Below are 26,989 nucleotides of genomic sequence, written 5' to 3' on the forward strand. Positions count from 1 at the left end.
TCTGTTATTTAAAAGAACATTTTCTATATTTCAAGTGGATCTCCTTTTAGTAAAAATAAACAAAATTTATAGGTTTTCTTAGGATTTTTTACCCAATAATCAATGCTAGCTATATCTTTGTCACTTAAAAAAAAAAAAAAGCAGAAACATAGATACACAAAGCGTGTTTTAAAATTTTTTGTTCATGTTATATAAATGGTAGAAAATGATATTGAGAGCCAAAAATACATTGGTTGATTTCACGATGTCCTCAAAAAAAAAAAAAAAAAAAGGGTATTATTATCAAAATTTTTTAATCAAATGATTAAAAAAAAGTTACAAAAGATTACAAAATTTTTATATTCAAATCCAAACAACACCTTCAAAATAAGATTCAGCTACTGCCAATCACTCTCTTATTTAGCACCCAATGATTCTTTATTATTGCAATTCATTATTGTTGAAATGGCGCCACCAATTGTCACCCTCAGCAATATTTATTGGCTTTTGACTTTGCGTCATCAAATTTATGAATGCCGAATTATACCCAGGGATTCAGAGCCACCCAGGATTGGACTCAGGCTGAAAATTGGGCAGGGCAAGAATGACCGATGGTGCAAAAAGAACAATATTTAATGACCTGACCTTTCCCTCTCTATAAATAAATAAATAAATATATATATATGTATTTAACTCAAGCATTTACATGATGGATTGGAAATTATTTTCAGATTTTATATTTAAAGTATTAATTTTAAAAAAATTTTCGATTTACTTGTAATTTTTTTATTTTAATATTTATTTAACTAAATAAATATTATTTATATAAAATTCTCTGAATTTATAACTTTCAAACACCAACTCGAAATCAGTGACTATATTTAAAGCATTATTAATTCATACGTCATCGGTATATCACAAACTGTCAGTCTATCACATCATTATTCAAATCAAAGCTGCTTATGTTGAATCATCAGTGACAATCAGTAATGTGAATTATTGGATAAACATAAAATAAAAAAATGGTACAATTTAATTCGTGATGCATAATTTATTTGAATCTTCTAAATACATCACTCAAAAATTTTTTTTTTACATCTCATCATTTTTTTTCAAAAATATTTATATATAAAATGTCAAATTTATTTTTTAGTAATTATAATTTTACTATCTTCTTATTTTTTTTTCATTTTTTCATTCTCCTTTTTTTTCCTCATTCTTTTTCTTATATCCAATCAAATATATTTTTTATATTTTTGAAAATGAGATTTTTTTAAAATGAATTTTCAAGAACCTTAAAAGCTTTTCAAAAATTGATTTATGAAAGTCTTTAAGATTTTTTGAAAATGCATTTTTGAGAGTATTAAAGGTTTTTTGAAAATCAATTTTTGAAAATTTTGAATTTTGTAAAATTTATTTCGTAAACTTTAACCTATTTTCGTATGCATTTAAATGAAATAAAATAAAATAAAATTTGAAATTTTACTTTTAATCAATAGAAGATTTAAAAAATGTAATTTTAGGGTTAATTTGAAAGACTTATAGTTAATTTAGGTTTGAGATTGAAGAAAGAAAAGAAAGAAAAAAAATATTGAGGGTATGAAAGGAAAATTGATTGTTGAGCAATAGGATGTATTTAATAAAAATAAAACATTTAAATTTAAATTTAAAATGTGTTTAATAATAGGATAATAAAATTTCTTAATTTATTTTGTTTTATCCATGTATAAAAAATTATTGTCCGAAACAGAAAATTTAAGCGTGTGAAAGAACGTGATGGAGAAGTGGAAAGTGGGGGCTGGAATCGAGCCACGTATACCTCCATTCTCACCCCACATGGCTGTCCCCCTTGGTTGTTGGGGATTGGCCAGATATGGACGTATTGAAGCCTTAACCGTTAACTCAAATCCTGAACAGTCTATATACCATCAAATTAAAAAAAAAAAAAAAAATCCTGAAGTGGAAGTTTTTCTTTCTCATAAATTTAAACTAAAACGCTACAGACATTCTCAATTTCTAATTATATGAAAGCTTTCATGTTTTCTAAAGCTCCGCTTGCAGTTTGTGAGGTGTCTTTGGACGGTGCCTGGGAAGATTGTTTACTCGCCTTGCTTGCTTGTTTCCATTGCAGCACAAATTTCAATTCAAAAACAATACGCAGAAAAGGTTCAAGGACCCACCCCCACCTTCTTTTGTTGGACTTGAGAGTGTAGAAAAAGAGGTAACATCTCGACTGATGGCCATAGCCCATATACAGATAGATTGCTTTATTTTAGTAGGGTCCACTGAATTTTGGAGGGTCCATTTAGAGTTTGATTATTTTCATGGATGAGAATGCCCTTTCTCTCCCTCTCATGAATCATGATGGAAAACAATTTTCCCACTTTTTCCTTTTACTTTTTGGGTCTCTTGATGAATGATATTTTCATATTTTGGCATTTCATCATTGTTAGGCTTCTCACAAACTGGAGTTCGGTGGACCAAGCTGACTTGAGCTGAGACTGACTGTTACTTCTCATCTCAGAGTTTTTCTTTGTCAATTGGAGTGTGATAATGAGATCCACTGGAGATCAGACCTGAAAAGGAAAAAGGTCCACTTGAGATTGGGCCGACTGAATCAAATGGATTTAGGACAAAGTGCTTGTTTACCAAAAAAGGGAGTGCTTGAGGACCCGAACTTGTTCTTATTGCATATGAACGAGGATTATTATTCATAGGAAAATCCCTATACATGAAAATGAAATTGCAAAAAAAAAAAAGAGTTGTGGAGTATAAAAAAACCCAATTAACTACAATCACAAGTTTTGACGGAAGCTGATTCATGTTTTGAAGCCTCTTCTGACTTATTTGTTTGAACCTCATTTAGAACATTTCTAGCCCACTCGGCAAAGTGGGTCTCATTGTATCCAATTCTACCACTTTTGTAGAGTGACATACAGCGCCGATCACCATCTGAGTAGGGGCAAATTTCTCCGTCGGGGTCTCTCCATGCGCCACGGTGCCTCATCCCGGACCAACTAGCCATCCAATGATACACGTACTGGCCTACGCCAGCAAGTTTTAACCATCCTTTGGGAAAGAATTCCATCACGCTGCTGTTTCGATCCATTAGGAACATGTTGGTCAATTGCGCACCATGTGGTGATATTAGAATATCTGTTAAGCTCATTAGCTTCACCTGGATCAAACACCAACGCTTTTTCTTATCACATGAACTTTTTGGATTCATTTGAAAAAGTAAAAATAATTATTTGTATTGTCATTTTCCTTTAAAAAAAAACTATCCGTTTAATTATAAGGTGAAGTTTATAACCAAAAGACGATCAATGCCATGCATGTTACAAACATGATTCTTGTATCACATACGATTGAATCTTAAATTGACCAAAGCTGAATTTTGTTAGAAAGTGTTGGTGGGGCAGTGGGGGAGAGTATGCCCCTCAAAACACCCTAATAATTCGTTAGTAATTCTTCATTCAGAGTGATACCATTAAAGCATCTCTCTATTCTATACCTTATTTGCATAAGATTCCCTTGAGTGGGATTAGCATGCAATGATGGAGCCACATCAACCTAAATATCCCACTAACTTATTTTAATTGGTTTCAAATGTGTAACGCACAAAAATTTAAAAGAATGCATCGGAGGGCAAAGAAAACACTAACCTGTTCACAAAAGGTGAGATTGTTGGAGTAAACCACCATTAACCGGCAGCCTTTTACTTTCTTGCACTCCTTCTCGAAGATCCCAATCACAGCTGTCACATTCCTGAAAGATCTTGGCCCAGTCCTCATTAGCAAGGTCATTCCGATGTCCGGCTTTTTTTGGTCAACCCTCCTTTCCAGGCTCACATTACAGAACGCCCTAGCCTTACACCTAATAAGATCATAAACTTCCATTCTTCTCTCCCTTGACATCCCTCCCTCGTTGTGTCTCATCACAGCAGCCTTTTCAAAGCAAACTGGCTTATCATCATCTTTAATTTCGTTAAACCCTTCAATGTACGGAACCTTGCCAAACGTAGCCTCCATCAGGGTGTTTAACCAGGTTCCCATCTTGAACCTGAGCTCACCCCAATGGTACAGGATCCATCTAGTGGGAATTTCACAACTATTTTTTCTATGCCAAGCAACAAAAGGTACCACAGCCGACAGACCATGCCATATGTTATCGTAATTGTAATGATTGTAAGATACAAAAGTCAGGCCTTTCATCAGGGTAGCATTGGAAGGAAGAGCTTCAGGCCATGCCAAAGCATAGTAGTTCCAGGAGCCATCATGGTTGTCACGGCCGTTCAGGCAGAGTAAACGACCTTTGGAGGATTCGGATGGAAACTGTTGGTATTGAACCTCACCTTCCTCGCGAATGTCATACAATGAACTCATAAACCAGGTGTGGCCTTCAAGGGCTTTGTTTGCATAACGTAGGTCTTTCAGCGGGAGAAAAGTGACGGAATCGCGAAGCTTTTGAGTCATAGACTCCAGGTCCTTGGTGCAGTTGGGTAAGGCTAAGGTTTTATTGATGACTAATTTTTGCCATTGTTGCAAGAGAGACCATGAAGTCGAAGGGGATGGTGGTGTATGGAGTGATTGGATTTGTAAGAGAATTAAAAGGGTGACACAAATGGCTAGGATGTAAAGGGAGAGTTTGGGAGAGTAAAAAGAGAATGGCAACAAGTTCCTCTCTTGTTTGAAGCTTTTAGGTCTATGTGGTCCAGGACAAGATTTGTTCATGGCTATGAAAAGAAAAAAAGATGGAAATGCAAAGATAGAAAGTGATAATCAGTGAGAAGGTCTATAGTTGATGGTTTGAAGACTTTGATCAGTTGAATGGAAATTGGTGTTCTCTCACTCTTAGAGAAACTGGTGACATATCAACATTCATATCCCACATGTTCTTTCTCTCTCTCTAAGAAAAGAAAATTTATATAAACATAATATAAAAAAAGAAAAAGTAGCTATGAAAATTAAGGAAAAACCCAACTTTTCAAATTCCAAAAATGTATAGCATATATAGGCCAATCAGAATTTTTTTTGGCCAGAGTATCAGGAATGGGTTTTTACCTAACTGAATTCTCATGTGTAATGTTTATAATTTGTATGGAAAATTCAATTCTAATAGTCTGATGCAAAAGTTGATAAGATATAATGCAATTTAAATTATTAACAAAAAATCCAATAGTGGAAATTAATTTCCCACCTGCATGCCATTTTCCAGTGCTTGACCTCGGAAGAAGAAAAAAAAAGCACAAAAAAATATTAAAAAAAAATAAATTCCAGATTTTATGGCAGGAAGCAAGATGCACAGAGATGTGTAAAAGATTAAAAGCTATTACTCTGAAACATATTTCATTTGTATAATGTGTAGGTCACGTGGGTAAAGCTTATTATGCTAAGCTTGTTTTCAGTGATTTGTATAATTTTAATTGTGTTTGCGAATAGAAAATAAAATAATTACTTATAGAAGACAGAAAGCAGTGAATTACAGGGGAAAGAAATCGAAAGAAAAAAAATAGGGCAATGGACATTTTCTCATGGTTAATAAAATGCATAACAATACTGTAACCCCTCTTCGAAATTTTTTTTTTATTAATATTATATTTAATTCCCTTTTTAATTTTTTAAAGATAATATAGTTAGAAAAAAAATTGGAGGATGGAAATAGGGGACTCTGAAAATTAAGGATTATTGGTTGAAAAAGTATTCCAATCCTTTGTTCTGACACATCGTTGTTCACTGACTATATATACAACATAATGTCTGACAAACTGAGAATGCATCATACATAAGTTTTTACTAAAAACAAATGATATAGAATGTAAAACTGAAATGAATAACTAAAATCAAGCAGGTTCTTTACGTAACCAGCTGCAGACCAGATGCCTAAAAGAAAACTAATTCCGTGAAGTTGTATGAAAAATTGAGAAGATTCCAATGAGCATTGAAATCTGAAGTTGCTTCGCCTACAAATCATTTCAAACTTCTATGTTGCTACTACTTCTGGCTGTCATCTGACTCCTTTTCACGAGGGTATGCAAAGTCAACGAGTAATCAGAGCATTCAGTTAATCTAGTAATCCATTCAGTATTGGAGCTTGTTTATATGCTGGCAAAGCTTGATGAAAAAAATATATATACAATTTTCAAGGTTTTCTGACTAAATCAATGAAGAAATAGCATTTTTTGACCATTTAAGCATTTTTCCTGCAGGTTGAGGTGTGGGGAAACTGGAGAGTAACTAATTAAACCAGTGCAGTAAAAATAAATAAATAAATAAATAATCCACCCTGCAGCTGTGGGTCGAGAGATGGAAGAATGGAGGCATAAATTATGGGTTGACAGAATTATGTGGAATCTGAGAGGCAGAGGCAAAAGGAACAAACTACAGATATTCATCCCAAAGACACATGTAAAGTACAAAAATCATGATTGATACATAAAATGCTTGAATATAATAAAATGATAATCATTTTATATTATATTTAATTTATATTTAAAAAATATAGAATTACAAATCCCAAGTGGATTGTGTTACAGAACTTGCTTGAGTGCATGCGAGCAAAGGACAAGAAAGATCGAAACCAAGACCCTAAAGACATATACGTCACCCAAATGTGCAGGACAAAGCAAAGGTCAGGTGCAGAAGTATATCCCAAGATGAGCAGCCTTGTGCTGGATATGAGAACTGCTTGTTGAAAGATTCTAAAACATTTAAGAAATGTGGTGCGGGCAGTCGGGTGCATAAAGCTTTGTATCAGCTCGGAAACAGGCCAAGCGCGCGCGGGCACGTAAGATTCTCCAAGGGCCAGGTGCGAGCATTATAGCGAACACTGTAATGCCCAATCAAAATCTCCCAATCCGTGACATAATTATTATCTTAGTATAACATAATTCATTCCTCCTAAAATAAAAAAAAAAATTATTTTTAATTTATGAGATTAAATTTATATATCTTATTATATTTTTAAAAATTATATAAATTTTGAAAAAAAAAATTTAATCAGTAAATTATTTTATCTTATCAAATACAAAATAATATAATATTATTTAATATAATCTTATTTATAATATATTTTATCATATCTTATCATAATTTTGTGTTTCAAATATATCATATTACCGGAGAAGTCTGTTAAAAAAAATGATTAACTAAACTGCATGCCCCTTACAAGGCAGCATCCATAAACTTCAGTTTCTATTGACATAGCAAATCTGCAAATCATATTCTTCCAGTAGGTCAAGTTATGCTAAAGCCAGATAGCAAATCAATCACATCAAAGTTATACAAATGATTTCCTCAAAAAATAACAGACATTCAGGTCAAACATCCTACCAATTAGACTTATCATAACTGTCTTTAGTATTTGCCATCCGGTTAAACCTTCGGTCAGCTTATTATAAGCACTTTTGAGCATTGGACTCAAAATGCTGTACAGAGGTTGTTGCCCTTAATGTTAGAAGAACACTCTTGTTGAACAGGACCAGTGGGGCCACATAGCCTGGTTCTTTTTGGTTCAGATATCCTCACGCGAGAAATTGAAACAGTTAGAGCATCAACCAACACAGAGTCCTGCACTTCTGGCCTTGTAGATGAACTATCAGATGACAAAAACTGGAATGAATCATCATTGAGAAAGCCACTGGGTATTATCTTCCTTCTCTTTGACACTACCCCAGGTGAGACAGTCAGTTGTTGGGAAGTCAGCCTTCCATGGTTTCTCATTTTTGTCTTAAAAGCAACCATCTCCAATGTTGCTTCAGTATGGAACAATATCCATGGATGCCCTGGAAAATTTTAGTCATAAATACATCAAGAGACAAAATACAGAACTTGGATATTAATTCATGTTTTCTTTCTCTCTTTCTGCATTTAGTTCCATCTTCACAAAACTACAAACTAAATAAGTATATAAACTCTTAGATAATTGCTCCATTTCCCATGGATATATGCACAAACTACAGTCAAATCTAGTGTGTACGGATCGCTTCAAAAGTACCTCGTACTTTAATCAAAGATGTGGTTAAACACAGATTAGAGAGCCTTCCTGCGTTTTGCATAAATTAGTTGATGCCTTTTATCAGATGTTTTCTCTATGTAGAACATGACTGGATGAACAACTGAGCAGCTGGTCTATTAAATTGGAGATCAGAACAAGTTCCTAAAGTAAGATGAGGTGAAACTCTAAGGCAGAAATTAAAACTAGTGGCCCAGAAGACGTTGAGAAGTTGACTTAGGAAGGCAATAATCCATGGATGCTTCAGTAGCATTTACCGTTTGTGGAATCAGGACTGCATGATAAAGCGTGAATAGTGCATGAAACTAAATTGTCTCTCATAAAACAGCCACTAATGAAATGTTTATAAGTGTTTTACATTTATGTTTAGCAGATCAATGAACCTATTCTTGGCAGAGTCACGCTTCAATGCATTAACTGCAGTGTTTTCTACAACTAGATATCTATATTGTGACATGCAGCCTCATATAATTCAGAAAAGTATTGAGAATACACTATGCTTACTTAATACTTCATCAGCGGTTAACCTTGCTGAAACATCTCTTGTCAGCATATGGGCAACCAGATCCCGTGCAGGTTGAGAGATGGACCTCCATGTTCCATTCTCAAAATCAAGGTCAACATTCTTAATAGCCTCAAATACTGAATGCAAAGTATCACCTTGGAATGGAAGCACACTAACCAAGAGAGCGTGAAGGAGGACACCAGCACTCCAGATGTCAACTTTTTCCGAATAATTGCCCATTAAAACTTCTGGGGCTGCATAAGCAGGACTCCCTACCACACCTGTCAAGCTCTGACCTAGAAGAAAGAAAGCAAAATGTTCATTTAGAACTACCCATAAGTGACTGCTGTGATAGAAACACTATAAAACTTAAATGGAAAGGCACCCTAGAAGAGAACACAAAAATAACGAACCACTATTAGACATAGATGAGACAACACACATTTCAGTTCAAACAAATGCACTATTACGTTATGTCGTTTCACTAAAAAGGGGGTCATGCTACAAAGCTGATCATCATCTTAAAAACTTCATTTCCTAGGGAGAAAACTTTGGATGTCTTATTTTTGCAGTTTAGCCACTTCTCATATTTTTATAACTTTCATTTTAGTTTCAAATCTAACATGCATGTCAACATACCCTCAAATTCCAATATGAATTGAGTTAAACCCAAAGCAGTTGCATGCTTGATTTATCCAACATTTTATTTTTTGCATCAATCATGATTCACCACACTTAATCTACTGCTGGACTCAAAGTGGTTCAACTAAAGGAGCAGATGTCAGCAGATGCTGTAACTAGTCGGAAAATAAACATAAAAAATCCACTATAAATTTACAAGGTTAAATGGTCCACACTCCAGAACATACCAGTGAAAGAAATTTGAAAAACAAAATTACCATTTGACATCCTCACAGCTAATCCAAAGTCAGCAAGTTTCATCTGTCCAGAAGCTGTGAGAAGGATATTTTCAGGTTTTATATCCCGATGAACGACACCTATATCGTGGCAATATTTGATAACTAGAACCAGTTCCTTGAGTATATTAGCAGCACAATACTCTGAATACCGCCTCTGTTTAGCCATCTGATCAAGCAACCGCCCCCCAGAGCAGAGCTCCATCACAAGAAAGAAAGATTTCAAATCCTCATATACCGCCTTCAATGTCACAATACCAGGATGACCAGAGAGGTGTTGCATTATCTCCACTTCCTGATGCACAAGCTCCTCACCCTTGCGTAATACTTTGCATGCAAACTCTTCGCCATTCACCTTACTTCGACACAATACAACAGATCCAAACTTTCCACTCCCAATTGTTGCACCCAAATCATAATCTTGCTCAATATTAGTTTTACGACCAAATTGAGTTGCTGCATCAATACACCCAATTTTCCTCTTAATGCCCCTATTGGGTGGTTCCAAAGATGCACTCCCACAAGGTGGGGCAGTGGCAATTCCTTTAACTACACTCATAACGGAGCCAACAGCTACTTTTATTTCATCTTCCTTACACTTCTTTTTCTGCCTTGAATAATCTTTCAGCGACAAGTGAGACCAAACAACTGTAACAGGAGTAAAAGACCTGCGACATGATGGCAACACTTCCAATCCCTTTCTCTTCTTCCGCAGGGCCTCCATTAAACATTTCAAGGAAGACTACTTCCCAACATTCCTAAATGTTAAAACTACTAGCAACCAGCAAGGTATTGGATTCACCAAGTCGATAACATAACTCCAAAATTTCTCAAATCTAAAACTGAACAGCTGAATTCCTTTCAGCAAAAATTAAGTAAAAACTGCTCTATCATAAAGTTAAATATTTGAGCACTTCCTGCATTTCCAGCAAAAGGTATCAATTAGATGACACCATTATTCTATTCATTTAGATATCAATTAAACACAATATCAAGAAGCCATTTAGAAAAGCTTAAACCTTAGACACCAGAAGCCGCTTGCTTTTCGTCTTTCGACCCATATGAACAGACATATAAAAAATTCTCAACGTTGATCGGCTTGGATTTGCAAATACAACCTGATAACATGAGAAATCAAACAATTCATGAACCCAAAAATGACTAAAGAAAAAGAAAAGGCAAGCAACTATCAAAGGAGGGAGAGGATTAAAAAAAGCTTCTTTTATTTGCTGTGAGCTTTATCATTTTTTCTTTTTTTTCTTTTTTTGTGAATGAAGATCAGAGGAACAAGAACCGATAGTTTTTGGACTACTAAAGAATTAATAAGATCTATCCCCGAATTCCCTTTACAAATGTTAGAAAAAAAAAGAAGAAGAAGAAACCCGGAATCTGCAGAAATTTTCTTCCCGTTTCCTTTCTCATCAGCCAGAGAAAGGAAATGGGAAGAAATGGTTAACTGATCAAATCACATCAACCCCAAGGCTTTTAGTTCAGAGAGAGATAATAACAGTAAACCCTTCACTCACCAGAACGTAACACCAAAGGTGCAAAGAGGGTTTTCTCAGGAATCAAACAGATTTCTATGAAAACCAAATACTTAAAAAAATGGTTGTTTCTTGGTTTTGATAATATGAATAATAACAGAAAATTAAAAAAAAGAAATGAATTACGTTCATGGAGAGGAAAGGTGAGGGAAAACAGAGGGGAATGAAAATGATGTGAAGTAGTACTAAGGGGGGTTAAAAGAAGAGGGTTTGATTGGAAGGGAAAGTTTCACGCTTTGAATGCTACTATTTTCTTCTTTCATTCTTCCTTTGTGTCTAAGCTGACCGAAGAAAGACAGAGAGAAAAAAAAAAGAATAAAAAAGAAAAGCACGTGAAAACAACATTTTGCTTCCACGGTGTCTGGTCTGGGTCATGCGCGCGTCTTTATTAACTGCTAATCCAACAGCTTCTTTTTACCCACACCATATCTAGCTGAAGTAAATAGTGTAAAACAGTACAAAGTAAAAAAGAAAAGAAATCTGACTTTATTTTGTTTTTACAGCCCGTTCAGTTTTCCGTTGCTCCTTGTAAATCCAACTCAAAATTTGCACCCCCTCACCCCCAAAAAACAAAAATTCAAAGTAAAAAGAAAAAAATATTCTTTTAGAATGAATAAAATTTTCTTGAACTTAAAGTAATTACTGTATACTATTTGGACAAAAAATTTTAAAAATTAAGATTTGAATGAAGTAACTATCTCCTTTATCGCTTACTCTTATCGAAAAAATATTACTTATATTATAGTTAATTAATTATAATTTAATTTTATGTAAGGTTTATAAAAAATTATAACTGTCCATTTTATCCATTTTCATATAATTTTTTAATTGTAAGTGATTAATTATTGTATTGTAATAAAGAGAATTATAAATAAAATGTGTCAATTTTTTATTAGGATAGAGATTTTTCAAAACTTATTAGATTAGGACTGGAAACCCAATAGAATACCCAAGTTTTTAATACATAATTCACAAAATTATAAATGTGAAAAAAAAAAAAGAAATGGAATTTATTGTGAAATTGTGAAGATGAAGCCTTCCAACAACAAAACAGTGTTTAAACAAGAGTTTTGGTTGATCCAACATGCAATTGCTCAACGCCCATTTGTGTCAACGGACACAGGGTTCCTATGTACAATTTACGTTTCCTCGCGACAAGCATTCTCTTGAATTATTTAAGCAACAAAGAGTTGATTTTGTTCACAAGGCTTGTTTTCAACTCTCCATTGGTTTTCCACAATTCGTGGTTGACTTGGGTCACGTTTCATTGTATTTACGATTTTGGGTTCTCAGTGAAAATTTTGACTCGACCAATGCTGCCTTATAACGTCGAGACGTTTAAGAGGCAACTAGCTTATTTCTTTGGGTTTGGGACATACGATATAAAGCGTATCTTTTGTGTGGCTTCCTTTTTTATTACCTCAAAATAAGATGGCGTGTGAAATCCACCAATTCACACACACACAAAAGGAATAGGTGCTTTTGCAAATTCTAAACGCCAAATCTCGAATAATCCATATTCAAGATTCCAACATAACTCATTGGTAAGTCTAGAAATTCACATCAAATTAAAAAACAAATTATAGTTTCACAAGCACTTAGATATGAAGGGGCAATGATGAGAAAATAACTTAGGCTCTGCAGGGTGTGTGCATTACATAAAATATAAATACATGATCAAAACAGACAGCAGCTGCAAACCCCCTGTTTTCTATTTTCTCTTCATCCATCAGTTATTAAGATAAGCGTATGAGAGCCCACCTTACTGTCAATTATGAAAAAAGGCAAATAGTTTGCTTTCGAGAATCTGTGAATCCTACGTTTCAGAAAATGGAGTCGAAAAAAAAAATACCAGTACCAATAATTGGCCATATCTTGGAACTGCAATACAGTCACCGAAGAACAAGGCAAGTCTGCAAGAATTTCAAGCATGCTTATTTTTTTTCTTCCAGAAGTCCAGCCACCATGGAGGCGTTCTCACAAATTTTCTTTCCTATCCACATTTAACTCCAATAGATTCCTAGTCCTTTGTGGGACTGCAGTTTCTCTGAATCAGAAGCAAATGTAAGTCATTGGCTTTCTCAGTCAACCCAAAATCTGCAAATGCACTCAAAATCCTATTACAGGCATAGATATCAAAGTCTGTGGTGGTGGATTGCTTCCATTGATCAATAACCTCTCCCACTTCTTTCAAATGCCCAAGAATCGTATATGAAGAAAGAATGCATATGTAATTTCTGCTTGTCATTTTCTGTTTGGTCATTCTTAGAGATTTCCATATCTGATCAATTTTATCTTTGTTCCCCAAGCCTGCATACAGCATAACAAGAAAGTCATAAGTTATCCACTCCCTTTGTGTGATGCCCTTCTCTGTTTCAATAGGAGAGCTGGACTCCGCATTTGCAAGACGGCTAGCGGTTACATAAACATTTACAAGGTTGATATATCTCATCCAACCATCATTGCAACTAGAGTCAAATCTCATTTCATCCAGAATCCTTTTAACTTGATCTATGTTTAGAGCTGCAGCAAAAGAACTTATCCAAAGATTGTAAGTAAAGATATCTGGTGCAACTTTCTGTCTTTTCAGCTCTTCTACAACAGAAGAAACCTTCTCCACCTGCCCAACTGACATGTATAGAGTCATGATCTCATTGTACGTAAGGGCAGGAAATGACAGATCTGACTCCTTTATCCTCTCATAAAGTTCTTCCACCTTTTCAGTCAATTTTGCCGCAGCGTAAGAGTGGAGTAGAGCAGTGTACGTTTCACTAGTCTTTGCAGTCGGAGGTAAGTCTTCAAAATAGCGTTCAGCAGCATCAATGCCAAAAACTTTTGCCATCAAGTCGATACGAATTGCATAGTCAGTATCTGATAATTTGTACTCTTCATGGCTAACCATCCATTCTGATATCTGCAAGTATAAATTGGTAAGACAAGAGAATTAACCACGAATTCTAACTGAGAAATCAAGAGCTGCACAAACTATAAGGCATAAACATTTTCATACAGATGCAAGGTGAAACTTTGTTTCTGATATTCACCATTTTGATTGCAATCAACTAAAAGATATTTTAGAAAAGGGGAAAGAAAAAGAAACTAGCCCAGATTTTGAAGGTGCAACTCAGTAAGGAATACCAAGAATAACAGGAAAAAAGATTTGAGATTTCCCTAGAATCTAGATACATAAAGATGTTGGACCTTTGTATTTCAGAATCTCAAAGAGTCACCCTCAACATCAAGAAAGTATTCATCATTACCAAATTTCACTACATGCTCTCTTATAACTGAATAAACACCTGAAATTAATAAACTGGCTCTCACATAACGCCATAGTAGTCAATTCAACTTACTGAAGCAGAGAAAGTGAAGAAGTCTGAAAGAAAAGAGGTAATCCGAGTCTTTTACAAGCAAGCCTAGAAAGAGAGAAGACAAGACTCAAGTATTCATAGTTAACATGACAAGAAACTCACTGCTGTGGTACAGCTAAACATCCCAGCTAGCGACTTGGTGAGCTTAATGAGTTGCTTCGACTGTACACGACACAAGATTAGCCAAAAACATTTATTAAGAAATTCTCTCTCCCGTCATGTGTTTATCAACAGATTAGACCATACCCTAGCTGATAACATTCCTAATCAATGGATTACAGAGACAACAATTGGCCAATCCCAATTACTGAAACCTAAGGAATCAAGCAGTATATCTCTCATGCCAGAATTGATGAAAGTTTCAATAAGGATTTTCAAAGTGAGTAAGAATTACTAATTTCTATGGGTAAAACAAAGCCGCCCCAACACATAAAAATCTTCATTTCATTTTAATTAACTTTAATTACTGCTAAAATATATATATATATATAAAGGATATTTAAAGAAGAAAGAAGGAAAAGAACCTCGAGAGCATGCTTGAAGCGCTGGGATTTTCTAAGGTCTTTAGAAATTTGGCGGAGGTAAGAAATGGAAACTGGGTTGCCCTCACCCACCCATTTCTCGATTACGGTAGTGACGCTCCGCTTCGGAAGCCTCAGCCGAAAAATGCGGCTTCTCAGATCATCGGTTTCCGAATTATTCGGATATTCGTCCACGTATTCAGTGGTGGCGGTGCCCGACGACAACAGCCTCGACCAACTGCTGCAGTTGCTGCCTCTCCTGCATATACATAAATATATTTCACAATTTAAAAAAAAATAATCTGAACTGAGAAATTGTTAAGAAAGTAAGAATAATAAAGATAATTACCATCTGAGACTAAGAAAGAGGGAGCGCGACGCCATCGAAAATTTTCCACAGAGTACAGCCAGGGTCTTGTGTTAAATACTCGGACTACTTTGGCACTTGGCTGTGTTTGGTTCTCCTTTTCTTTTCCTTCCCTTTGGGTGCTTTTCTCTTATCTCATTTTTTTACTAGTAAACTTCAATCATCTTAACAAAACGATTTTGAACCCCTCCCCCCAAAAAATAAAAAATCTTAACAAAATGATTAAAGTACATTAGTTTTTTTTCCCCTAGTTTTGTTTTGATAAGTTTTTGTTGTTGCAAACTCAAATCTTGTGTACAAAAAAGGAATTATAAAAATATGAGATTTAATTATATTGATTTGTATTATTAATTTTAAAAATTAATATATAATAATTTTAAATTTTAAATCTTAAACATTTGCGTCCTTTTTTTTTTTGTTCTTAACTTTAAATTAAAAAAGAAAAAACCTATTAAAATAATCCTTCAACACTTTTGTTTGTTTTTTTGTCTTTTCATTTATAGCAATTATATTCACTCATTCATTTATCTTTAGCAACATCCTAGCTTGCTTAATCATTGGAGATTATTTTTAACTCAGTTCCTTCCTGCCAATTCCTTTATACCATGGATTGATATTACCCTGATTCACCGCAACAGTAAATCAAATAAGGAGTTTAGTGTTGTACTGTTATATCATCAAAATACCAGACTTTCAACCGCCTCATCCAAAAGTTTGATTTTCAAAGTTATCAAAGATCACAAAAGGATTTAGGACATCCAACATAAGCTTAAATTATGGATGAAATATGAACAGCAAATGATACATGGTAGAGACAATTGGTTTAATTTGATGCAATAAGGATAAAGCACATGTTTAGTGTCACGGTCTATATTAACTTATAAAATATTGTTCGTTTTAATTCATAAGGTTTCACGATTTTGTCCAACCAATATGAGATTTATGGCTACTTTTAAGACCATGACACTCAGGCCATTTCTATTTCTGAAGCTTGATTTTTCTTCTTGTTTTCTTGGAACTCGCCATAGAAGTAATACAGAGATCCCCAAAGTGATAAAACAAGGGATATAGCTTTTTCAACTTGGAACTTTTCATGGTAGAACAATACAGCTAAAGATTCTGTCACAGGAAGCAAAGCCCCAATTATTATACCAGAAAGCAATGAGGAGCCGGAGAAAATCACTCCAACAGCTCCCATGAAGAAAAACTGCCATAAGATTGCATTCAACATGAGTACCACATAGTATGTTGATTGTCCTAGCTCATATTCACTTGCCTCTCTTGGAATTGCCTACAATAAGCAAGAGAATTAAAAAAAAAAAAAAAACTTAGCAATATGAAATCAAACATGATAAAGAATTTTTCAGGGGATGAAAAATTTCCCTGATCTTGATAGGAATTGGACATACACTCATAATTAGGGGCATATTTCCTATTAACATATAGCAATAGAAATGATAGGGAAACACCACTGTTAATGATTCAAATAAAGTAGTGTGATAGTGGTCTATTTGAGAGAAGGAAGGAGATATGACCTTGAAGTCTTTGTGAAAGAGCATCCCAGTGATGCAGAAAACAGTAGCTGAAAACGACATAACCATCTGCATCTCCATCACCAAAGAGTAAGTGATGTTCTGCTTTGCTTTCTTGTATGTCAACTCAATGGCTGGCAACACAAAACCATAGAGCGCTGAAGCTCCAAGTGTCATTAAAAACCCCAAGAAATATTGTCGCTTGGATACGTTAGCTGGGCGATCTGAACTTGTATGAAGTGCAAGAACTACTGCTCCCATAGTCAACAAAAAGATTGCGTTGATTGTAAAAGATGTGAACTTCTGCTTAACCAATAAAAAGGCAAATCCAGCAGTGAAGGCCAATTGGGTTGAAATTATAAGAGCTATGGTAGAGATAGGGAGGCGAGCAACCCCATAAGCATACAAAAAGTCATCCACGCCGGTAAGAAGGCCTAGAAGAACACTAGCCAGAAATATAGGAGGTTTTATGAAGAAAACCTCGGTCCCAGGGCCCCCCATTCTTCGACGATACAAGTATGAAACTACGAGGGGCAATAGCATAAATGGCCAGCCGGCAGTTTCTAAACAGCTTGATATCCAAACTCCCTTACCACCTTTGAAGAAGTAGAGCCGCATTATAAGGGGGCCACCGACATGTCCCAAGCCTAACATTGTGCAATTCAACACGAGCAACGATCTTTTCAGCCCTTTGCTCATCTTCTCCTCTTTGTAGGGTACTTGGTGGTTGATAGTTTGAGTATCCATCTTAAGACTACGGTTTATGCTTCACTTGATCTGCATAAGAAAGATTGCGTGAGAGCAAGTGAACATATATATGGTTGATATACCAAGACATGAATGCTATTTTTGAAATAAGTTATTCCATTAATTCCCTTTCTCAATTGAGGGAATGAATCTAGTAAGCAAGAATCAAAATATAATGGATGCAATCACAAACACAGTTAACTAAATCAAATTCTACTTATCATCACCATGAACAAGAATACCTATCTATAATCATCTCTTCCACATACGAGATCAAGATGTCATTCCATCATCAGTGACCATCTCTTGGAATAGGAAACAGGCAATATCGGAAATTCTACAAAAAGATAAACGGTGTAACTAGTAAATTACGCAGTAGTAAAGACAGAAACCTTCTCAAAATATTGTCAATTTGTCAAAATTCATTGGCTTACCGTTCCATCATCAGTACCAATGCAAGCAAACAAACACATGCTTAGAGAAAAGACACAAATGAATGGTATGAGAAGCAAATATTACCCTAAATGGGTCACTTATTCAGCTTACACTGATCAGAACTTCTGAAACTGCCAGGGAGCTTAAGTTGGACTTTTGAGACCTCTAAACCTGATAACTTCCAAGAAAAATATGTGGAAGAGATTCACATGGACGGATTTATAATTGGGGCAGTGGGGCAGCTGCCCCAAATGAAATCCTAAAATCACTTTTAAAAATATTGTGGAATTAGACAAAACTTTATTAGTTTTACATTTTGCCCTCCCTAGGTTCAATGATAAGAAATTGGATTGTGCTGAAGCAATTATTTCCATTCCTCCCAAGAAAATAGTGTTTTTGTTGAACAATGATAAGAAAAACATAGTAATTTTGATCATGAAAAACAGAAGAAGAAAGAACAAAATGGCATTACGTTAAATAGAGAAGAAGACAATGACCCATAATCAGAAAACACAAACCGAGGCTAATTCTTAGCTACTTGAAATCTGAAACAATGAAGTGCCTGACACGTCCGTGCTGACTGCTGAGCATTGAATGACTAGTGACCCAAAGGATTCTTTCCCATAAAATGGATTCGTAAAATTTTCTTTATTATTTTTATTTTATTATAATATATAATTATAAATCCTGATTTTGGTTACTATCATATTATTTTTTATATCTATTTATCTTTATATATATACATATATATACATATATATACATGTGTATATATATATATATAAGTGTTAATAGCTTGTGACTTATTGATAATGTATTAAATTTTTAATTTTGTGATCAGAATTTTATCATTCACAATCTCAAATATAAAAAAACAAAAAATAAAATTAAAAAATTTTAAAAGTGGTTAACTTTAATACCCTAGACAATTTATTAAATTATTGATCTTATTATTGATTAATTATTTATGAATTTAATGATTTTGTTTAATAGGCACCTATTGAAATTGAAACACAACATGTATTATTACTAAATAATTATTGTCCGCAATTCTGTCTCTATCTATGCCAATTTGCTAGAATATCCACTGCCAAAGTATCACAATCACCAGGTGAATTCTTGAATCTTTAGAAAATTTCCCGATCATCTTCTGTCATTAATTATATTCTAGCATTTATTATAAAATTGTAGAAGCATAAATAACATCTATAATTCTAACTTTCTTTTTTTTATCGTAAACACCCTTCCAAGTTCTGATTACTCCTAAATGAAGTGAAAAAAAAATTCCAAGATTTATGCAAGAGGTCGATTTGGATTCTTGCATCTGGAGGAGAAAGAAAGTTAAGTAAACGTCAATTATCAGATTATTTGTAGTAAATTTACACTTTCAAAAGCTGCAAAATTAAAAAAAAAAAAAAAAGGGTTTCCAACTTTATTTATGCCTGGTTTTATTTGGTCGATGATTTTTACTGTAAAATTTTGAATGAAATTTTTTTTTTATTTTAAATTCATCACTAAATAAGGATCCAACAAATCCATGAATTTAAAAAAAATAATAAAAATCATATATTAACAAACACAAGTACTTAAACCTGAAATGGGAATAAGACCATGGAAACAAGCACAACTAGTCCAAACGATCTCACAAACACATGTACTAACTAATGGTACTAATAAATTCGAATATTTTCCAAGAAAGATTTGCCGTCAAGCGTGTTGCTTTGCTGAAGCTCCACATAGTCTTGATATTTGATTGCCCTGTATGCCGGTGGGTTGCTCTCATTGTCCACAAACTCTGACGCTGGGCTAACAACTTCATCTAGTGCCGGTCCATGCTGCACAGCTATGGATATCCTTGTAGCTTTGTTGTTCACCAATGCTCGATGCATTAAACTCTTGTACTTACCATTACTCAAAATCTTTGCCCCATGAACAAACGATTCATATAAGAACAAAATGAAATAATTAAAAAAAAAAACAGAAGTTGAAGATGAGAATTTGAGAGTAGTGCACCTCAATATGATCACCAACGTTAACCAGAAATGAATTGGGGATGGGATCGACGGTGACCCATTTCCCCTCGTGCAGCACTTGGAGGCCACCAACTTCGTTTTGCATTAGGAGGGTCAATAGACCATGGTCTGTATGGAGGGGTACCCCTATTGTCAGTTCTGGCTGTGGACATGTTGGGTAGAAGTTTGCCACCAGGATTTGAAAACCATTTTCCAAATTCAAGGTCCTGTCCTCTGATATTCCTTTCACTAACTCCCTTGCTACTTCCCTGACCCTTTTGCTGTATTCTAAAGCAATTTCACTACGTTCATTGAGAAATTTAAAAAAAAAAAAAAACCTTGTATCAGTCAAGGTTGCTTTTGCTGCATATTGCTTGAATAAATATAATGGCATAATTAACTTTAACTTTTAGTGGGAATTACAAAAATATCCACCTCACACCAGAAAGGAAAATAAGAGGACCATGTAGAAGGCAAAAGAATCCAGCTTAATAGCAGGGGAGGATTTGGTACGTTGGTAATGCGTACTTGCTAGGCTAGTCATTTTTTTCATCATGATTATTGATTAACCATCACTATTAGAGGTGGCAAAAGCTGATCTGACCTGAAAAACCTGTCCAATAGATCGAATCTAAACCCAACTTATCTGATTTGAGCAAAAAAGTTAACAATACAAACCTGATTTGATTCGAATCCAAACCAAACATGAATCACTACTCATGAATATTATTGCTGAATTCTATATTATAACCTCCTAATCGATTCCCAAGTTTTCTTCCTTGTTTTCGCATTCTTTAGTCAACAATTTGATATAAAAGGTTGGGAACTAAACGTAGCACGATAGTCTAGAAGGAAATGGGGTGCTGGTATTCCAATTCCTGAACTTACATATAATATACATGCATGTATACTGCTTTTCTTACCTCTAAAATTCATTCTAAACCTTGTATTATGTTAACCGATGAATGATCGAGTCATGAAGCTACGTAGGATAATACCTGAAGGAAGGTGGCTTGCTAGGTGAGTGGAACTTAGGATGCACAAAGACCTTGAGAAAATCCCTCCAGAATAAAACTTTATCTGCTGAAACATTGAAACTGGTACCACACCTTATTGGGTCCAGCACATGTTTTGCTTCAAATTCTTGTTTCTCGTCCTCCGTTAACTCGAAAAATCCTTTACTCGCATCAATTATTGCCTTCATCAAACTCTCTGGCACCCCATGATTGATCACCTGACATCCACAAAGTTTAAAACCAAAAGCCTAATAAATGCTACTACCATATAAATTAAGGATTTTATATAATATATGTAAATCATGTTCCTCTATATATGCCACATGTACCATGAAGAATCCCCAGTCTTGACAGACTTTCCTGAGTTGTTGAATGATTTCAAAACGCTCATCAAGACCATTGGAAGTGAGAAGAGAGAAATCAATGACGGGGATAGCGTCCTCATCAGGGTCTGAAAATATTATTTGATGATCATGAGGACTTGCAAAATTGGAGATGTAAAAGGTTGGAATTGAAGCAAGACCAGGCAATTCAGCTAGTGCTTTGACACTTGTTATCTTGGTTGGTGGGTGATTAACAGATGCTTGTAAGGATTGGGGAACATAGGGAACCGTCGCGGCCATCCAGCCAGAAGACAGGGAGAGGAAGGTAGACGCCCGAATTGGTGTATTGCAAAATTTAAGTGGAGGATTTCTTTTTACTTTTTTTTTTCTGTTGCAAAAAGATGAATATATGTTTTTTTTTGTTTGACAAACTACACGAATAATTGTGAACAATTTGAGGAAAAACATGAAGTATATCATACGGTAGAGAAATATGAAATGTTAAAAAAATGCCAACCTGATGCAGGTTAGATAATTGCAATCCAATTAACTTTGCTTTAGAATAGAACCTGGCCAATATGCCCTATCCAATGGGTCCGCCCAATATTATATTTGGCTTATCTCCTCAACCACTAACAACATGCAATTTGCAGGACCCGCCGCCAGATTTGCTTAGATTCTACTTGGATTCAGTACTGCAGCCTTTCTATCCAATTCGACAATATCTTTTTGTCGAACAAAGCAAAAGGACGGAAGAACTGTTTGGTCATTGCCCAAGATTTGGTTATCAGAGCAGGTCAGGCTCCTGATCCGCTTTCATGGAAATGATAGGTCAAAATATACTTTTCCGGTTAACAGAATCATATCGTTTAAAAGGTTTTAAATCCATTAAGGTTCCTCCAAATGTCTCAATGTTTACATTTGTAAACATAAAATATTCTGTCTTATACTATATAGAGTTACTAATTTATTTGATCAACTGATTGGCGGATCGATTGGGCGTAGTCCTTCACAAAACCACATCGAACGTAAGCCTACAACGTTCAGAAATGGTCCAACTACTAGTACAAGATTAGAGAGCATCTATTTTTCTTTCAATTTCATCGTCTCCATCCCTGTTGGCTGTAGCAACCAAATGGAGATACGATCTTTTACTGTGTTTAACCTCTATCAAGTTGAAAGCAACTCACAGTATAACTCAATGTGATTGCTCATACATGGTTGCATATAGTTTTGTTTTTGTACTTGCCATGAATTTCTTCTACCTGGATGCAATTATGGAGAGTAATAATCCAGTTAAGGTTTTGAGTGGCAGTACTCTAAACTTTTTGTTTTTTGAAAAAAAAGCGCTTTTTGTTAAATGTCTTCAAATTTCGAGTTGAAATCTTCTCAATGATTTCATATTCACAAAAACCGACGTTACAGAGTCAATGATGATGTGGCACCAGGACACTACATTTTAAAGACAAATTCTTTTTACTTTTCTTGTCGTTTTCAACAGCTAGTGCTGACAAATACGAATCTGGTGACATTGAAGCCGAATCCAGTGGCCACGATTTGACGGTCTTAATCCGGTCAGAAAAACAAAATAATTTTGTAAAACTAACAAGGAACAGTGGCTTTCTTTTGTTGCAGGTAATTGCTCCTATACCCCAACGGCGACAGAAAAAGAAATTGGGACAGGAAAAGTCGTATCTCATTTTACTTGGCCATTTATTTCATAGAATAATGCTTCACCTCCTGCTTGGGAGATCAATCAATGCCATGATCAGTTTATTTGTTTATGATCACCTAAAGAACGAGTACCTGACAATTCAATGTAGGGTTTTTCATTTTTCTATTTTCTTACTTCATAACTGGAGTGTTTTGCTAATTTTGCTTCCCAAAGACTTTAAACTCTTATCTACTTTGGACAACATGTGAAGAATGACTTGCAGTTCCTTGGGGGCTCCTCCATTTCCTTGACAATTTAGAGGATTAAAATTTTCAATTCTTTAAAATTGCACTTGAGATACACTTGAGAGAGATGAGATAATCATAACAGAGAATCATGTACTGGACTCAGTAATTAAGCTAGGGATCAACCATTTATATTGCCTTAGTCACTTTTCTCAACATGCCGGAACTTCAGAACTCACTCCTTTTTCTTCTGCGGACGTCAACGTATTTCCTAAGGGAGTTGGACAATGGACTTGAAACTCATTGGTTTCTGTAAATAAACCCTTTTTTTGGTTGATAGATGTAAATAGACACATTTAAACATGAATCATAGCATGTTTTTGAAAAGGGCATTATTTCATGCTTCATTCTAGTGTCACAGAAAGAGATCTATGCTAAAACAGGAAATGGTGGACATATATCCTCTAGAACGCAACAATTTTCCACAAGGGAAAGCATACTGCCTTCTGATCCTAGGCGGCATAACTTTATCTGATATCCCCCCAGACCAGGGGCTGATTCCCATTGATAATCTTCAACTGAAACCTTTGAAAGATTTGAGTAAGATTTAAGACTGAAGCAAGAATGTCAAAGGCTCATTTACACTGATTCTCCTGGCAACATATAAGACTGATGCTAAAATTGACATTTCTCTTGTAGACCCAAAACAATTTGCCCCTCTCCATGTCTACTGACATGTAGCAAGGACAGCAATCTTTAAACATGAAGAAAACATAATCATTAGTCACAAAAGTTTTACTTACATCTGCATGTTTTCTACAGAAAAAGTGATGCTGCAACAAGCACAACAACTATCCACTTCAAAACATGATCCTCTTTTTGATGAATCTCATTTCTGTGTATTATTATACAAGTTTAGCATCATTTATATTTATCAAGGTTATTAATATTACAGTCTTTCCTTTTTTTTTTTTTTTGAAATAAAAAAGGCTTATAGGAAACCCTCAGCTTGTTGAGAGTTCCCAAGACATCTTAGATTCAGACGTCTCACCTGAAAGTGGATACACGCAGCAACGATCAAAAGCTTCTCACAGGAGGATTTGTGTTGCGGCTCTTGTTGTTGCATATTGGCAACGAGAATTTTCCATTGCAAGAATATGACCTCTTCATGAAAATTTGCCTATTTTGCAAAGACCTACCGATCGAAGAATGACACATCAGTCTCAGCAAACCTTGATTTCCTGCAGCTCTCCTTGAAACAATTCTCACGCTCGATTCTTTCCCCTTACCCAATTCATTATCTGAATTGCCAGTAGATCCCTCTGGAATACCAATAGCAAGAGCCTGGTTGATCTGAGAAGCTGCCAAGGAATCCAAAGAAACCGATCTTCTCAATGGTTGAATCCCATCATCTGCTCCTGAACTTTCACCTTTATTTCTTTCATGTTCAACAGCTAATTCTTCTTCCTCATCTGTTCTAATCCTTATTTCGCTTGTTCCACCATCAGTTTCTCTCTCAGGTTCTCCATCATCTTCCACAATTACCGCTTGGGTTTCCTCACTTACTCCTGAATCTTCAGTATTTCCCTCAGAGGATGAGGGTCCTTTATTAGCAGTGTTTGAGACAATAGGTGCCCGGCACATAGGACAATTGGTATGCGATCTAAGCCAAGTATCAATACAAGGAATGTGAAAAGCATGACTACACTTTGGCAACAGCCTGAGAGTCTCATCTTCTTCAAACTCATTCAAGCAAACAGAGCACTCTGTTCCTTCAACAAGACCCTCATCTCTCTTATACTTACAAACCGCGATGGAATTAATGATAGATGGTTGCAGACCTACGGTGTTGATGTACCAGATATGATGGTCAACGATGGGACCATGATCTTCATCAAGGAATTCATCACGGGTTTCAGTTGTTTCAGGCTGCGATCTCCTCCTAGCATTAGACCGGCGTCTAGAGAACCTGACATAGTAAACATAATAGCATAGAACCAGAAAAGCTGTGGCGAGAACTGAAAAGGTTATGACCAACAACTTGGTAGGTGTCTTTGTATGAGGACTGGGCTCATAAACGTGACTCGGAGGAGGAGGAGGGTATAGGTCTGTGTAAGGAGGGTAGTAAGAACAGTTCTCGGGACAAAATTGGTAACATGCTGGATCACATGATTGGTAACAAACGCCACAGTAGGTTTCATTGCCATAATCAGATAACAACTTTCTATGTTGAAAACCCATTTAAGGGAACCAAAGATCAAACATCAAAACAAAAGCCAAAAAGAGAAAAGATGCCAGGAATCAGGAAGGAAGAAATCAAAGAGGAGAGAGAGAGAGAGAGAGAGAGAAGGGAGGGGGGGGGATTCCCTTGTTGGGTGAAGGAACAAGAGGAGAAAACTAGGGGAGGGGTTGGTGACTTTACAAAGCAGCTTTGGTTTATCGAAGAAAAATTTTGAATAACAAAACCAGAACGGAGAATAGAATAGAATATGACTTTTTCTTTTTTTTAACTTTTCTGCGTTTGTTTTTGACTTTCTTGGTTGCCATGGCGGCCGATATTGAACTAGCAGCAGCATTAATGAGTTAAGTTCACATTAAGTCCAGTCTCAGCCTCTTTTTTTTTTTTTTTTCACCGCCTCTTGCAATATCTAGTTAGTCATATGTATAGATAGTTTAAAAATAACAAAAGAGAAAAATACTTTTAGCTTCATTTCATTATTGCAATTATAATTTAATTTTTAAGTAAATTTATCAATGCATTAAATTAACTCGCAACATCAATTGAATCAATCATTTTAATATCAATATAGATAAAAAAAATTTGAAAAATTATCTCTTATTGAAAAAAAAAAGGTAGAAGGCTGGCATAGATTTTATTAAAATAAATTATAAATAATTAATACACTAATATAATAAATAAAATATGTGATTATAATTTTTAATTATATTTGTGAAATTCAAAAATTTTATCCATAACATATAAAATAATAATTCAATTTTTTTATGTCAAAAAATTAAGTAAAAGTTGAAGGGGACACTCTCTCCTTAGAGAGGGGTATTGATAGTCGGATTTATCATTAATGGTAGTATGGTTGAATTGTTTTCAAGTCTAACATGCCCTTTTTCCGTACTTCTTTTTCTAATAAATTTTTCTCTTTTTTTTTATTTTATTACTATAATTTATCAATTTTATAGTAATATCAAAATTTTAAATCATTTATAAATACATTAATGTATTATACAAATAAATTCAAATTTGGATTTTTCCTGTCATCAAATTCAATTTTGAATTTTTTTTGACCTAAAATAATTTTTTCACAATCAATGGCTACCTTTTGTCTTATATAATCACCTTACCTCATTGTTATAAACCACCATATATCAATTTATTATAAATATGATGAAAAGAAATCTGGTGAAATTATTTGTTTTATGTGCCCTCATAACATACCAGCAAAAATTTCCTTTTTTCCACAGTAAAATAAGCAACAAATCTCTTTATTCAGAAAATATATTCAAAAACTTATTTATAAAAAAAAAAAAAAAAAGAAAGCAGCATTATTCTATTTGTATGACATAAGAAGAAAGGAACAATTAGTTTGGTCAACAAAACGAGTTCAACCACAATCTTATGGATTCAATTTTTAATTATGCTACAAAAAATAAATTGAAATTTGAAAATCGCCTTAAACTTAGAAAATTAATGCATGGTTAAAAAGTCTTAAATTCCAGATTTTATAATGAATATAAAACGACCATTTAAGACAAGTGGGTATTCGTTTTTCTTCCCTTCGGACTAAAGAAAAGA

General features: G+C 34.8%; 6 protein-coding genes across 12 annotated transcripts; all 6 read right to left on the reverse strand.

Moving 5' to 3' along the window:
* Nucleotides 1-1,708: 1,708 nt before the first annotated feature.
* Nucleotides 1,709-5,088, reverse strand: LOC111308345 (uncharacterized). Its single transcript, XM_022906668.2, has 2 exons — nucleotides 3,645-5,088; nucleotides 1,709-3,157 (listed from the first exon to the last, which is right to left on the reverse strand). The coding sequence occupies exons 1-2, from the start codon at nucleotides 4,710-4,712 to the stop codon at nucleotides 2,765-2,767; spliced, it is 1,461 nt and encodes a 486-aa protein (XP_022762403.2). The 5' UTR covers nucleotides 4,713-5,088; the 3' UTR covers nucleotides 1,709-2,764.
* Nucleotides 5,089-7,122: 2,034 nt separating this feature from the next.
* LOC111309084 (serine/threonine-protein kinase PEPKR2-like) lies at nucleotides 7,123-11,317 on the reverse strand. 3 transcript variants are annotated; one of them, XM_022907933.2, is made up of 5 exons: nucleotides 10,941-11,317; nucleotides 10,434-10,532; nucleotides 9,397-10,331; nucleotides 8,497-8,793; nucleotides 7,123-7,762 (listed from the first exon to the last, which is right to left on the reverse strand). In XM_022907933.2, exons 3-5 carry the CDS (start codon nucleotides 10,136-10,138, stop codon nucleotides 7,398-7,400), a joined length of 1,404 nt encoding a protein of 467 aa, XP_022763668.2. In that variant the 5' UTR covers nucleotides 10,139-10,331; nucleotides 10,434-10,532; nucleotides 10,941-11,317; the 3' UTR covers nucleotides 7,123-7,397. The 3 variants fall into 3 exon arrangements, with proteins under 3 accessions (XP_022763668.2, XP_022763667.2, XP_089604233.1); XM_022907932.2 differs by having other exon boundaries at nucleotides 9,367-10,331; nucleotides 10,941-11,314; XM_089748107.1 differs by lacking the exon at nucleotides 10,941-11,317 and having other exon boundaries at nucleotides 9,367-10,331; nucleotides 10,434-10,573.
* Nucleotides 11,318-12,506: 1,189 nt separating this feature from the next.
* Nucleotides 12,507-15,515, reverse strand: LOC111308346 (Tetratricopeptide repeat (TPR)-like superfamily protein). The gene is made up of 3 exons (XM_022906669.2): nucleotides 15,200-15,515; nucleotides 14,854-15,109; nucleotides 12,507-13,872 (listed from the first exon to the last, which is right to left on the reverse strand). The coding sequence occupies exons 1-3, from the start codon at nucleotides 15,232-15,234 to the stop codon at nucleotides 12,979-12,981; spliced, it is 1,185 nt and encodes a 394-aa protein (XP_022762404.1). The 5' UTR covers nucleotides 15,235-15,515; the 3' UTR covers nucleotides 12,507-12,978.
* A 450-nt stretch (nucleotides 15,516-15,965) lies between these two features.
* Nucleotides 15,966-18,180, reverse strand: LOC111308348 (purine permease 3-like). 3 transcript variants are annotated; one of them, XM_089742613.1, is made up of 4 exons: nucleotides 18,043-18,180; nucleotides 17,739-17,833; nucleotides 16,753-17,526; nucleotides 15,966-16,508 (listed from the first exon to the last, which is right to left on the reverse strand). In XM_089742613.1, the coding sequence occupies exons 3-4, from the start codon at nucleotides 17,494-17,496 to the stop codon at nucleotides 16,185-16,187; spliced, it is 1,068 nt and encodes a 355-aa protein (XP_089598739.1). In that variant the 5' UTR covers nucleotides 17,497-17,526; nucleotides 17,739-17,833; nucleotides 18,043-18,180; the 3' UTR covers nucleotides 15,966-16,184. The 3 variants fall into 3 exon arrangements, with proteins under 3 accessions (XP_089598739.1, XP_089598737.1, XP_022762405.1); XM_089742611.1 differs by having other exon boundaries at nucleotides 18,016-18,125; XM_022906670.2 differs by having other exon boundaries at nucleotides 17,931-18,070.
* Nucleotides 18,181-19,454: 1,274 nt separating this feature from the next.
* LOC111308349 (2-oxoglutarate-dependent dioxygenase 19-like) lies at nucleotides 19,455-24,368 on the reverse strand. 2 transcript variants are annotated; one of them, XM_089748118.1, is made up of 4 exons: nucleotides 24,233-24,368; nucleotides 20,942-21,177; nucleotides 19,945-20,245; nucleotides 19,455-19,850 (listed from the first exon to the last, which is right to left on the reverse strand). In XM_089748118.1, exons 1-4 carry the CDS (start codon nucleotides 24,305-24,307, stop codon nucleotides 19,602-19,604), a joined length of 861 nt encoding a protein of 286 aa, XP_089604244.1. In that variant the 5' UTR covers nucleotides 24,308-24,368; the 3' UTR covers nucleotides 19,455-19,601. The 2 variants fall into 2 exon arrangements, with proteins under 2 accessions (XP_089604244.1, XP_022762406.2); XM_022906671.2 differs by lacking the exon at nucleotides 24,233-24,368 and adding an exon at nucleotides 21,289-23,222.
* Nucleotides 23,351-25,623, reverse strand: LOC111309085 (RING-H2 finger protein ATL54-like). Of its 2 annotated transcripts, none has more exons than XM_022907934.2 (2): nucleotides 24,233-25,623; nucleotides 23,351-23,766 (listed from the first exon to the last, which is right to left on the reverse strand). In XM_022907934.2, the coding sequence occupies exon 1, from the start codon at nucleotides 25,420-25,422 to the stop codon at nucleotides 24,259-24,261; it is 1,164 nt and encodes a 387-aa protein (XP_022763669.1). In that variant the 5' UTR covers nucleotides 25,423-25,623; the 3' UTR covers nucleotides 23,351-23,766; nucleotides 24,233-24,258. The 2 variants fall into 2 exon arrangements, with proteins under 2 accessions (XP_022763669.1, XP_089604260.1); XM_089748134.1 differs by having other exon boundaries at nucleotides 23,351-23,834.
* Between the last annotated feature and the right edge of the window lie 1,366 nt (nucleotides 25,624-26,989).

The sequence above is a fragment of the Durio zibethinus genome, chromosome 2 (genome assembly GCF_047325235.1).
Source record: "Durio zibethinus cultivar Kanyao isolate XHJ-2024 chromosome 2, ASM4732523v1, whole genome shotgun sequence".
Taxonomy (NCBI): domain Eukaryota; kingdom Viridiplantae; phylum Streptophyta; class Magnoliopsida; order Malvales; family Malvaceae; genus Durio; species Durio zibethinus.

Excerpts from the sequence above, each read along its gene's own strand:
- LOC111308345 (XM_022906668.2), bottom strand. The coding sequence starts at position 4,712 with ATGAACAAATCTTGTCCTGGACCACATAGACCTAAAAGCTTCAAACAA. Across the intron at positions 3,158-3,644 it reads ATCTCACCTTTTGTGAACAG|GTGAAGCTAATGAGCTTAAC; the intron begins GTTAGTGTTTTC and ends TGTTTGATCCAG.
- LOC111308348 (XM_089742613.1), bottom strand. The coding sequence starts at position 17,496 with ATGGATACTCAAACTATCAACCACCAAGTACCCTACAAAGAGGAGAAG. Across the intron at positions 16,509-16,752 it reads TCTTTCACAAAGACTTCAAG|GCAATTCCAAGAGAGGCAAG; the intron begins GTCATATCTCCT and ends TGCTTATTGTAG.
- LOC111308346 (XM_022906669.2), bottom strand. The coding sequence starts at position 15,234 with ATGGCGTCGCGCTCCCTCTTTCTTAGTCTCAGATG. Across the intron at positions 15,110-15,199 it reads CTCTTTCTTAGTCTCAGATG|GAGAGGCAGCAACTGCAGCA; the intron begins GTAATTATCTTT and ends ATGTATATGCAG. Across the intron at positions 13,873-14,853 it reads GCTTCAAGCATGCTCTCGAG|ATATCAGAATGGATGGTTAG; the intron begins GTTCTTTTCCTT and ends TTATACTTGCAG.
- LOC111308349 (XM_022906671.2), bottom strand. The coding sequence starts at position 21,762 with ATGATATACTTCATGTTTTTCCTCAAATTGTTCACAATTATTCGTGTA. Across the intron at positions 21,178-21,288 it reads AAGACTGGGGATTCTTCATG|GTGATCAATCATGGGGTGCC; the intron begins GTACATGTGGCA and ends TGTGGATGTCAG. Across the intron at positions 20,246-20,941 it reads AGCAAGCCACCTTCCTTCAG|TGAAATTGCTTTAGAATACA; the intron begins GTATTATCCTAC and ends CAATGAACGTAG.
- LOC111309084 (XM_022907932.2), bottom strand. The coding sequence starts at position 10,138 with ATGGAGGCCCTGCGGAAGAAGAGAAAGGGATTGGAAGTGTTGCCATCA. Across the intron at positions 8,794-9,366 it reads TTTTCAAATTTCTTTCACTG|GTCAGAGCTTGACAGGTGTG; the intron begins GTATGTTCTGGA and ends TCTTTCTTCTAG. Across the intron at positions 7,763-8,496 it reads AACCGCTGATGAAGTATTAA|GGCATCCATGGATATTGTTC; the intron begins GTAAGCATAGTG and ends AAAATTTTCCAG.
- LOC111309085 (XM_022907934.2), bottom strand. The coding sequence starts at position 25,422 with ATGGGTTTTCAACATAGAAAGTTGTTATCTGATTATGGCAATGAAACC.